The 12,630-nt window shown below is 36.5% G+C and overlaps 1 protein-coding gene and 1 long non-coding RNA gene across 4 annotated transcripts in view; one reads left to right on the top strand and one right to left on the bottom strand.

Annotated features, from left to right (window-relative positions):
• Positions 1–12,630, bottom strand: part of CALCRL (calcitonin receptor like receptor) — a 60,209-nt gene that overhangs the window by 7,394 nt on the left and 40,185 nt on the right. For both annotated transcript variants that reach the window (XM_035332035.1, XM_035332034.1), the window contains exons 7-10: positions 7,155–7,281; positions 5,397–5,550; positions 4,323–4,383; positions 4,064–4,130 (exon numbers count right to left, since the gene is read on the bottom strand). In XM_035332035.1, the coding sequence (XP_035187926.1) occupies positions 4,064–4,130; positions 4,323–4,383; positions 5,397–5,550; positions 7,155–7,281 (409 nt within the window). The remainder of the gene's footprint in view (positions 1–4,063; positions 4,131–4,322; positions 4,384–5,396; positions 5,551–7,154; positions 7,282–12,630) is intronic.
• The window catches only part of LOC118170081, a 56,014-nt gene that overhangs the window by 34,507 nt on the left and 8,877 nt on the right, over positions 1–12,630 (top strand). Inside the window, exon 7 of one of the 2 annotated variants that reach the window (XR_004752477.1) lies at positions 10,715–11,420. The exons of the other annotated variant lie outside the window; for it this stretch is intronic. This is a non-coding gene — a long non-coding RNA (uncharacterized LOC118170081). Of the gene's footprint in view, positions 1–10,714; positions 11,421–12,630 lie in introns of those variants that run through there. 2 annotated transcript variants of the gene reach the window in all.

Genomic DNA, 12,630 nt, shown 5'->3' with positions numbered 1-12,630 from the left:
TGTTACAATAACAGCACAAAGGTGAAAGATGCTTGTAACAAATTTAAATTTAAAAAACAGAATGGCAGAAGCTGTTTTATAAGAAGAATGCATAGAAATCAATCACTGGCCATGATTTCTGCACAAGCAACACCCTATGGCAGACCACAGGTCCAAACCAATGTCCCTAGAGGTGTGATCACCAGTATGTAAGATATTTTTTATATTGCTTTCAGCTATTTTAATGCCCCGTATGAGATGCAATTTATTTATTTTTTTAAAGAGTTTCTGGGAGAAGGTAAGCAATGCACACGGATATCACCACAGTGTCTGTAACAGTCATAGTCTGATGTCCTGCAAAACTGACCCTCAGTGGTTTAAAATCTACCATTCCTTGCCTATTTAGATCGCACTGACCGGTTAGATTTGTTTTACAACCTTGATTATGATAAGACTAAAAAAGCTTCATCATTGCTGTGATTTTATTTAAAAAAATAATTAACTTACAGTCCCTTCTGTCCTAAGACTCTCAATTATTTTTACAGTTCAAAACAGAAATCTAAACCAAAAAACAAAAGTACAGCACTCTCTTATCATTTCCATGGAATAACCCCCCTCCCCCCCCCAGGCAGGGTAGGGAAGAAGCCAGCAAAAAGACAGACAAATCCTTTCTAAAATAACTACGAGTTCATTGTCTAGGAAGAGGCCTCTGCCTCTCCACAGGCCAAGTGCAAACGTGGAAGCCATTTCAGACCATGTGTGTCCCCATGTCCTTCATAACCCTGGCAGAGTTCCTGGCATGTCACTTAAGGTTTTCACAATAAACAGCTGTGTATAGTTATGGCAACACGGCCCTTGACAGATATGTTATTTATATTCTACTTACTTGCTATTTAAATCATTTTAACAGGAAATTGTTTTACATAGGAAACTACTGCATGAATTTCTTCTGGAAGCTTCCAAGTACCTTTTGGCTTTGTATAAGCAAAAGCAACCAAGGTCTCCTGGTTCTCTGTCATGGGATTTATTCAGATTTTATGCAGCCCATGATCCTCATCCAACTTCCTATAGTACACACAGACAATAAGTCCTTCCTCCATTTCTAAATTCTCACTTAGACTATGAACTCAGCATCTTTCTTTCTCAGTTTTCACCCTTCTTATGTTTTGGTAGCATGGCCAATTCCTATAATACTGTCCTTGAATGTTGAGTGAAGATGAAAGTTGAAGATGAGTAAAACACCACCTGGTAAATTAACAAAATGATGAAATGCACAGATTTTTTTTCATTGTTCCACTTACTCACCAAAGCCAAAAAACACAAAAATAAACATATCCAGCGTTTGCAAGTAGATATTGGAACAAGCAGAAGAGATGAATGAGGCAATGCAGAGGACAGACTTGAGAAGAGCAGTGTAAGTATTAGTGGAAGTATGTAGCACCAATTTTTGCTGAGTATCTCTTCTGTCACAAAGACAGTGAGATCAGGATGAACAAAATTCTTACTGAAGTGATGAAAATGTGTCTTGATTTTAGCAAGGTAGCAAGTAGATTTTTACATTTAAGCAAACAGGCCTGTGCAACTACTTGTGTATACATTATCATGAAATTGACTGTTATGGTTGTTTGTAAAGTCTCAAAGAAATACTGGTGTGCCAGCTGCAGACCAACACACAGAATAATACTGGCAGCTTCATAGTGACTGGGAAATTGAACCAGGCAAAGGAACAAAAATGGAAACAAAGGCAGAGAAGTCAATCCTAGATGAAATGTTGTAACCTTCACTAGGAACTTAGCAGAATTTAGGTTCTGCCTTCAGTGTTGTGAACTTAGCTGAGCTAAGTATCAGTATGTTCTGCCACGCTCAATCTACTCTTTCAGTGACACTAATGCAAACTAGAACACTAGTGCACTGGCATATCTGAAGCCTACACTGAAAACTGCCTCCACTTGGATCAACATTTGGCTAGTGTAATAACTAACATTCCCCCCTTCCATTTCATTCCCACACTATTTCTTTAGTTGTGGTTGCTTAGGCAAACATTAGCAATTAAATGCATAACTGAAGACAACTCCAATCAAAACGCAACTTAGGTCTGCTCCCGTTTGCAGTTTCTTTGGCAGGGATCTGGCCACAGTTATGCAAAAGCAAGGACCAGCAGAGTTGTTGCTAACATCATGCAATGCAGGATTTTCAGTGATGTACAAAAGTTACAGGCCTAATACCCAATGGTTTCTGCCAATTCCTCTTGGCATCCCCTTGACAATCTTATTCGTGCTCTTTGAGATCTTACTTCTGCAAATAGAAACAGTGTCTTTTCCCTAGTTATCTAATTTTTAGTTTAATAGTGTTACTTAAATTTCTACTAAACCAGGTCATGCTTAGTAAAGTGTGAAAATTGTATCTGGCAAGCAAGCTGCTTAAGCAAATGTGGGTTCTGTTCACCAAGTCTGAACACATGCATTTCATCTTCTGTCTTTCTCCCTGGCTTGTCTTTTCTGAATTGACATATTAATTTTTGTGATCAGAAAGGAAAGGAATTCCTTTAAGGTATTTTCATTTCACACACATCACAGTTAGACGTATAGCTGTGTCTAACCTTCATTACTCCTTCATGGTTTTCACGTAAATTTACTGATTGTACTGAGGTGAGAAAAATGTAAGAGAAACACTTTCAGTCAGCTCACAAGAAATATAGGAATATCAAAGGTATACATATTTGTAAATTGCAAAGAGAATGGACACACATTCTATCAAAACCAACAAGTATAGAAGATTATTATGTTTCCAATAAAATCACAAGACATTCTTAGTGTTGCCTTGAGTGGAAAGAAGACTTGACAGTTTGGGACTCATTCCATGGATTTGAAATCAGTGCGAGTCTTGCCACTATTTTTAGTGTGTTTTTGTGGAGGCCACTGCTGGGAAGAAGAAAATGATCTTATATCCTAAAATGAGGTCACTTCATGAACAACGCTATAGTTCTCATAATACATTTTTTTCTGTTATTGTTTAAGCAAGCTCTGACTAAGATAAATTATATTTCAGCTTTAAAGAGCTTTACTTAAGTGATATATCGGGGAAGAGACAGTTGGACAAAGGAAATAATGACCCACAAGGCAGTGGAGAATGGAATATATTTGCTGGGTAAAACATGGTGGCTACTGAAGTGAGCAAAAAATCCTTTCACTTTCTGTGCAAACAAGATTTCATCTTTTGTGTAAACTGGGGAGAAGAAAAATAGAAAGGATTTAGAATTGGTTTTAAGTTTATACTAGTTAACCTGTCTTTAAAATAACATACATGGCTGACCTGACTAACAGGACAAGGGATTATCAGTAGTTAGTAACACACCAAGGATCTCAGACTGCTTCTGGCTTCTCATGCAGAGGACCTCGCGTGTGTCACAGTATCAACACCATCTTCAAAATATAAATTCACCAGCTAATTTCACTGTAAATGAATCTGCAGGTCACAAGAACCGCAGGATTTATGAAATGGTCTTCAGAAAGAATTCTGTATGTGCAGAATGCCCTCTGCAAATATTTTTTAACAGTTTAACAGAAAAGGAAGTTCACATAGATTGGAAACCAAATTGTTTCCAAAATTGTTTCCTTAATCTTTTCAGTCTTACTGAATTTACTTGCATAAACTGAAAAGCATAAGGAGAGTCAGTAGACATTAATATAATACCTTTGACAGACCTGCTTGAAGTTTCTGTTAAGGTAAGTATGTCTGTTGGTGTTTTCTTTTATAATGCACCTATGTAGAAATAAACTATTGACTGAATTTCATAGGTTAGATTCAGTCCTAGAGTAACTGAAGTACAATGTTGACTTGTATACAAGTGGAGTCTTCAGTTACTTATTCAGAATTTACTGTTTTCACTGTCAAAGATCTGTGTAATAGCTCCTTAATAAGGTCAAGACTTCTGCATCTTTTGGGTCCAAGATACCTGCTGTGTTGAGACTCCTGAGAACGAGTCATTGTTAGCTTTAGGCTCTTACCAATTTATAAGACCACTAAAAATAATTAAAAAAAAAAAAATAAAGCAAGAAAAACAAATTATCTGAAAAATGCCTACCAATAGAGCAGCACAAATAGGACCATGGATGATGTACAGCAGATGAGTATCAGAGCTGATCCAACAGCTAGAGGAAACAAACAGGGAAAGTAAAAACATTTGGTATTTTGTTACCTGTTCTATTCCTTATTTTCTTTTATTATTATATATTCTTTTATTTATGTTATATTATATATATATATATATATAATTTATTATTTTTTTATTTTCCTTAAAGAAAATATAACAGTTTGGCAAAGCTGTTTGAGATACTACTTACTTGTCATTATAATACAAAGTTCTAGCAACAGCATGTATGCAGGCAGGGATCAGTGGAAAACCTGTGAAGAGAAAACAATATTTTCTTCATATGTAAACCTACATAATAGGTAACTAAGCATACGTGCATCTCTTGCAGTGATCCTCTATATGTTCATCTCCTCTAAATTATATATAACCACAGAGCAAATAAAGTAACATCAATTCAGTCTCTGTTTTCCCTCTTTCAGAGGAGTGTATAAAACCTTATTCCCACTGTCTATCAGGAAATCCATAGCATTGTACAGATAGAAAAGGCAAATCAAATCATAACTATTTAGAACGTGACAATCAATCTTTATTAACACATTTTTTTTCAGACCGCAATCCACAGCAATGCTAAGTACTAAGTAATACTAAAAATACCAGTATATTTTTATATATAATCAGCTGTATCTGTGGTGGGACAGCTATCAATACTGGTACCATGTCATGTTACAGCTGAATGTGCCAATACAATGAAGTGCAAGTTCTCACTTGCAATTTGTGAATATGCTGTTGTGCATTACCTGAAACCACCACGTCTGGCTTGTTAGTTTTAATACTGACATTACTTGAGGTCTTTAGCTACTGCTATTCTGTATTTTCTTAGTGAACAATACAGGTCAAATGGAACTGCTGGAAAAATAAATCCTTGGCCATCTCTAACTCAGTTTTGACCCTCCACCCTAGACATGGCCAGACTTCTCTGAAAACAAACATTTGTTCCTGAATAAACATCTTCAAGATGAGGAACAATGAATAATTACTTCTTAATGTCTTTTTTATAATAGGAGACTAGTTTCTCTACACAAAGGAGGAGTCGCTTCCTGACTCCAGTAATGCATAATCTCTCTTTCAGCAAAGATAGAGGTACATACAACTTCCTATGTTAATATTTCTAAGCCTGTTAAAACACCACAGACAAAGAAGAGGGGTGTGTCATCATTGTTCAAAGCTGCCACTGCAGAGAAGCAACAGAACAGCTGTTCAAATTCTCATGAAAAGGACTAAAAGATAACATTGGCCTGACAATACAGAATGTGAAATTGCATACCCCAGCCAAGAAGGTAATACCACATCAAGTGCTGTTTCTCAGCAAAAACAGCCACCACAATAAGAGTATGCAGGTAAACGCCTTCACACAGCATCCAGAAGTAGTTGCACCCCATTAGGTACAGGTAGATGAACTGTGACACTTTGCAGCTAATCTGCAGAAAAAGCAGAGTACAATATAAACACATAAGTTGCACAAATCTCAGAGATTTATTTGCAAAACGGAAAAAAATACTGCTCGAGCCAAATATTCACATTTAATTTTTTTTTCACTATGCTTATGTATTTTTTATTTTTATGGAATTAAATTTCCATACTTCATGGTGACCAAGTTGGTAACTGCGTCTGTATTCTTATTAAAGCAGACATGAGAACTTTGAGTTTCTCCAGCATAAGGGCAGAGAGCAGTAATGATATTTCCATTTATTGTAAATATTGACACAATTGACCATTCCAATCAAAAGGAGGTCTTTAAATTATCAAATAGTAACTGCATGAGAAAATGTGCTTTGATGAAGCCAATTCCCCTTCGGTTATACCAGTCATCCCATAGTGAATGATTTACATTTTGAAAACACTTTAAAAGATCCCAATTTCAACCTAGTCATAACTGAACTTATGGCCATGGGACAACTCATACAGTAGGTTCTAATAAGAAGCTTTCTTGTTGGCATATATCTGTATTCAAAATATCCTCAGATATTCTTCAGCTGAAATGGCTATAGCTTATTGTGAAGAATAAAGTGTGAGGTTGTTAAAAAGAAGGTATAACTTGCTCTTTTACACACAGTATACCTTCTTTTTTTTTCTTCTGACGTTGCTGTGGTTGATAGATTGATCTCGTTCTGGCACTTAGCTTAAACCAAATACAATATTGCTTTACCACGTTCTACTACCTAATTCACTTACTGATGATCATTCGCAGCTATCTCAAGCATATTATCCAGAATTTTTATGAGCTTTTGAAAGGATAAAGAGAATTCATCTTTTTACTTGATTCCAACAGCTTCTGGATTTTTGCCCTAACTTTCACAGAATTTAAATTTATCTTCCAGGTCCAAATAAAAATAAAGCCATAGTTAGGGATTTGTTTGTTTATGTAATTGATTTTCAGGCTCTTCTGTTGCTATAACTCCTAGCCTTTTGGGAGAGGCTACTGATTCACACTTAACCCAGTATTATCAGGAAATGAGAGACAAATCAGACCCTAAGGGTTGGCTTTTTTAGCCTGCTTTTTTTTTTTTTTTTTTTTTTTTTTGTTCTGAAGGGGGTGGGGGAGAAATGAGGGACAGTTTGATCTCCCTTCACACAAAAAATAATTCTCATTTCAACTCAAGATGGCAAAGCAAAAGCCACATGAAAGTAGCTGACAGTGCCAAAATACATTCTAGAGCCTTTTTTTTTTTTTTTTAAACTCTCCTTCCTTGGTGAATTCAACTGTCATAACCTCTCTGACATCATCTAGAATAGGCTGCTTCCTTGTAGTTTCAGTGCAGAAGTGATCTGTACAAATTCAGAAGAGCAGTTCAGTATGCTCTGTCTCTGAAGCTGTTTTATTATTTCGAAACCTCAAATGTGAAATGCCCAAATCGCTGTTCGCCATCTGTTGTAATACGTAACATGGTTACACCGTCACTGCACATTTTAACCTTGCTATGTACATCATTTCATCAACTATTCATGCCTCATTTATCCCTTCTGCATTGCTGAAGTTTTTCACATACAAATCAACAAGGCTGCCAAATATACTTTCACTTACTGGATTAGTTGCAACTAACTCCTGATTGTTGGCAATTGCAGTCAGTGAAATTATCGTTACAACAGAGTTGCAAACAAAAGAGAAAAATAGATTTTTATGCAGGGTAATCCTTTGGCAACTCAAGCTCCTAGAAAAGAGAAACAAGAACAAATGAATACACGAGGGGACAGTTATGCGTAATTGGGGACAACTTTGAAATTTTGAAATACTAGAGCTCTTTATTTATTATGCAGTCTTACATCAACCCTTTCTTCAACTCCAGTCCAAATTCAATGGAATAATGTGAAAGGTAACACCTCCCCTTAATCTCCACTTGACCACAGGAGGAAAGTCGGTACATTCAGTTCCAATACATTTACAACTAAAGACTTTCTTTGTAGAGGTTATCTAAAAAGGATTTTGATATGGGTAACATATAATACATTTTGTATGATTTATACATTTGTTTTTGTTAGTGCCTGATGATTTCCCAATTAACCATCATACCTGAGCTTGAGGAAGCTGTTTTACCCTATGTTTTCATTTATCCGGATCTGTCAAGATTTTTGGCAGACAATTCTATTCTACTGACATTCTCAGTCACTTCTCTTCCCTAATCCTATAGCTACAGAAATACCCTGTAAGTAAATCGCGAATAATGTATCTGAACCTGTATATAACCAAGTTATAGAATATATAAACAGAATATTAACAGTTATAAAATGCCATAGATAAGTGCATTTGTGTTCATTTTCAACATTTCATTTGAACATTGCAATAAAATTAAAAGTAAAAATATACTTTCAAATGTTAAAAAAAAGAAAAGCCCAAACATTCAATAATACTAAACTATAGCTATCATTGAACATAGTCGTAGCAGATTTCTGCTTATGTGCCATTCTATATCCATCAGGTCTAGCTTAGTGCCACTGCAAGAGACAGGAGTGCTGGTCATGCAAGTTTTTCAAAAAAAAAAAAGAAAAAATCAATTTTATAGACACAGAAGATAGGAAGCCTACATAGAAATAAAAACAATTCAGATCATTAGGATATTAAAGCACAAAATTCCTGCAAGAGCAAATAACATCCATTTTGCTATAAAAGCAGATGATCAGTTTTTAAAAAAACAGGTTAAAATGACCATTTTAGGTTTAGCATAGGGGGTGCACAGCACATAAGAGCAAACTGACTTGATTATAGTCACACGGCATGCCACTGGCAGCAGATGGGAACAGAGCCCATTTTGCAGCATTCGCATTCCTCGGAGAAACCTACCCAACTGGCAGAGAGAGGCGATTAAAGGCTGGGCAACAGTGGAGATGCCCGTTGGTTATTTCCAAGAAAGAACCCGATTACCAAAGCCTGTGCTGTATAATGGCATCTCCCTCCCTCCATGTTTTAGGCAGCAATATGATGTACAACTAATTCACAAAATGGAACAGCTCAGCTGGGGGGTAAAGTTTATCACTTTCACATGCAACTGCTCTTCACTTGTAGAGATAACAGAAATACACGGACAAGGTCAGCAGGGGACAAGTCTGAATTGTCACACGGGGCGACAATCTCTCTATAGTTTGGGGGGCCAGTGGGACAGGAAGGAGAGGAACTTTATATTTTGAGAGAGAAATACAGAAATGGAATAGTCACAAAAGCTAGAGGAGCATGTTGAAATCTGTTGAGAACACGATGGATGAAACATGAAAACAAATGACCCCACCAACAAAAGAGATGGTCAAAAAAGACTGTCTATGGAGGTTACGCTCCTTGGTTGCATTCTTTGCAACTATCACAAGAAGTGTGCATGAAGCATCCCACAGATGCATGGAGTAAGCGAATAGGTTCAGATATGCACAGTGCAGTACCAGGAATCAGGCAGATGAGTTTCTGCAAATCACACCAGGGAGCCCTGAGGCTAAATACACTGAGTTCAGGGGAAGGAAACCACTCCAGGAACCAGTGGTGCCACACAGAACACAGATCAGCCCTACATAAACTCCTGGTTGCCAAGCTTTATTTGGCTGAGGAGAACAGGAAAAAATGTCCAAAATAACTTATATCCATAGCTGTCTTCGGTAAGTGATAAAGTGCATCTCACGAGGCTTTTTTTTTTTAAAAAAAGTTAGTTTTGTTTTTTCTTTTAATGCCAAAACCACAAAGCATTGATTATTAAATTACGCATAGTTTTTATATTGAGTATGTACCTATATCTTTTTCCTATATGGCTCGTATAGAAAGCAAGCAAGCAACACAAGATTCCAGCTAACAGCTCTGTGTAAACAAGTCCTGAAGAACTCTGGAAGTCTGTCTGCTTATTGTTAAGATTCAACACAGAGGCAAGGAAAAGCACGTACAGCTAATGGGGCCATCTCTCAGGGTCATCCAGCAGCTGTTCCTGTTGAATATTCAAACACACCCATCCACACCCACCTCCACCCATGCATAAAAGGGTTGAAAGGATCACCGGACAAGAAACAAGAAAGCAAGACTGCTGACATTTAAAAACGAAGACTGCTTTTGGTAATAAAAGGATTTCTTCCTAAGCCTCCCCACCCTCCCTTTTCTGTTACCCTTCCTATAGACCTTCTTCTGTTTTTCTTAGTGACAGGCTGTGAATGGCTCTTTAACCATTTAATTCCCATAATTATGATCTAAGACCATTCAAAAGACTTATCACTGGATTAAACCCTGTGCAGAAAAATAAAAATAGACCTCCTGCTAAATTGTAATATTTCCTCTTTTCACTTGACTCCTGTATGTCTTGGGCACTCTGGAAAAAAGCATTTCTCCAGTACTTGTGGAAAAGAAAAAAAGGTAACATGTTCAAAAACACCCAGATGTGTTTGGAGTCTTTTTTTTTTTTTTTTTTAAGATACTCAAATACAGCAAGATTCCACCAGTGAGATCCATATATCCACATGAGGGGAAGTAGCCTTTCAGCTGAAATTAACTTAGAGTTACTTAGGAACCCAGTATCTATCAATCTATCATCCAGCTGTTTGCCCAGTCCATGTTTAGTGTTGTAGTGCTGCTAACCTCTGTGAGTGCTGTCACGTGAGTTGACATGATGCTTGATTAACAGTTTCTCCTTTATTTCATTTTTTGTTGCTTTTTGTTTGTGTGTGTATCTTTGAAATTATAGCTTCCCTTTCTTCTGTTCTGTTTCTGTAGCCTATTTTTCTTATGAAAACAACCTTAGAATTATTTTAAGAAAAACTTCCTGTAAGACCATGTATGATTTACAGCACATAACAGAATGAGAATGCAGAGCCACTGCAAAAAGTTACTTTTATCTGTCATAGATGAATTATCAGATAAGAAGATCAGAGTTCCAAGCTTATAGCTTGTTTTCAAAACAAGAACTCCAACCCATTTGGAGAACTGACTGGGAAAGTATTTCTAATGAGATAGTTTTCTGAAGAAAAAGAATTTCAACTGAAAAATAAAATGCACTAAAATCTGAAAAAAGGTCAAAATCTAAACAGTTTATACTTGAAAAACTGAAGCTATTTGAAAAAAAAAAAAAAAAAAAAAAGTCCATTTTCCTAGGGAGAAATACCCCATCTTTCTGATCAGCCCTAGAGATATTCTAATGGTCAGCAAGTCAGCAAATGTTGTCTGGAAACTATCAATCTGCTAACAGAATAAATTATCTGGAAACATGACAAGTTCGTAAGTACCCACACACAATAGCAAAAGAGAAATAAAGAAAAAATAAAAGTCCACCTGTTAAAGCTATGAATAATTACACAACGTTCAGCCAATACATAACACATCCTGGTATTAATCGAGATCCTTAAATATCCTTCTGGTACTAAAAATACTTTAGAGGAACTGCACATCCCAAGAGAACAGCTTGTAGAGAACTGTCTTTAGCTTCCTTTAAATTTTGCAATTTCCTTTTATATCTGAACATAACCACAGTCTAGAATTGTGGTTTGTGGATCTGGATTAATTCCATGTGGTTCTCTGAGGATAGAGGATCCTTCTACCAGAGGGAGAAAAAAATCCCTGGAGGATATGACAAACATAACATTGTTATAATGGTAGCAAAGCAAACCACCTTCTTTTGCAGTAAGTGCCACAAGTGGAGATGGAATTGGCTTGGTTTTCATATTAGAGTACAGAAAAATCATTCTTTACTGCCTCTGAGCTCTTAAAATCACATTCAATACCTTTTTATTTTCTCCTTAGAAGTCCATGTCAAAGCATTTTTTCTATCATGGGAGCTGTTTTTTTGTTTGTTTGTTTGTTTTTAATCTTGAACTTTTTCTTGTGAGGTTTACAGTAATAGCATTGCACTTTTTTAATGCAAAGTCAACCTTATAAAGACTTGGGGCCATCTCATGTTTTGATTTTGTGGAGGGAAAGTGAACTTGGAAATAGTTGGGAACAAGTCAGAAAAAGCTGGGAAGTAATCTTGAATACTGTATTTCAAAGAGAAGCTACTAAACTGAAACACTGTTAGGAATTTATTGCAAATTTGGGCAAATAATGCATATCTAAATTGGAAACATGATAGCCAGCCAGGTGTGACTAACAAGGATGATTTTTAGCAGATATTTGTGACCCCTATCAAATCAAATCAAAGTCCAGAGCATGAGAAAAGCAAAATCTGACCCAGCTCCACCATTACTGGTATATGTGCTACTCATATTTACATATTAGGAACAATTAAGGGTGGGGTGAGATGGTAGTGGTAAGAAACACGCAAGTCTGTAGAACAGATCCTTCTTTTCCAATGAAAATCGATGCAGATAGAACTACTGTGAGTTAACACGGAAAGCCTGCACTGTGCAGTGCAGCATTTGGCAGAGCTCACAGCTCATCCCTGACAGCACTGCACTTTGCCTCAGCTCTGCTCATGTGGCAACACTGATTTTAGTGATCCTGGTTTCAGCTTTCTACTAAGCCTCATCAACTTCTAAGAAAAAACAAAAAACAAAACATGTTTCACAGGAAGAGTTCGCAAAATGTGAAGTACTAAGCAGATGTAATTTTAAAAGATCCCTGCAGTATGCTGCACTTTGTCGTGACATTGGTAATATACGGCTCAAACTTTCTTGCCAGAAGATACTATATTAACTTGTAGTCAGTGGATAAGGCATACCATCACGGTTGTAATATGGTGAATAAAAAAAAGGGGGGGATTATTCTTTTTATTCCCATTCGTAATGTTGCTCTTAGCTTTGTTTTCTTTACATTTTATCATATTTTGTGGCTACCTACTTTGGAATACTACTTTATTTATCATATATCATCAGTATTTTGCTTTCCATTTGCTGTTTACTTTGTTCCATGCTTGACATACCCACACCTTCAGTTATTATTAAAAACAAACAAACAAGCAAGCAAGCAACCCTTCTTCCCCTGCAAACGCTTGTTTAATAACTGTTATGTTTTCTAGTGCCATTTTCCCATTTCCCATTTTCAACATATGCTACACTTTTTAATCTGAAGAACTGGGAATCAGGTATCTGAGAAAAGAAACCTAAATTTT

The sequence above is a fragment of the Oxyura jamaicensis genome, chromosome 7 (genome assembly GCF_011077185.1).
Source record: "Oxyura jamaicensis isolate SHBP4307 breed ruddy duck chromosome 7, BPBGC_Ojam_1.0, whole genome shotgun sequence".
In the NCBI taxonomy this organism is placed as follows: Eukaryota; Metazoa; Chordata; class Aves; order Anseriformes; family Anatidae; genus Oxyura; species Oxyura jamaicensis.
Note: the sequence above shows the minus strand (reverse complement) of the source record. Positions and strands in the feature narration are given on the sequence as shown.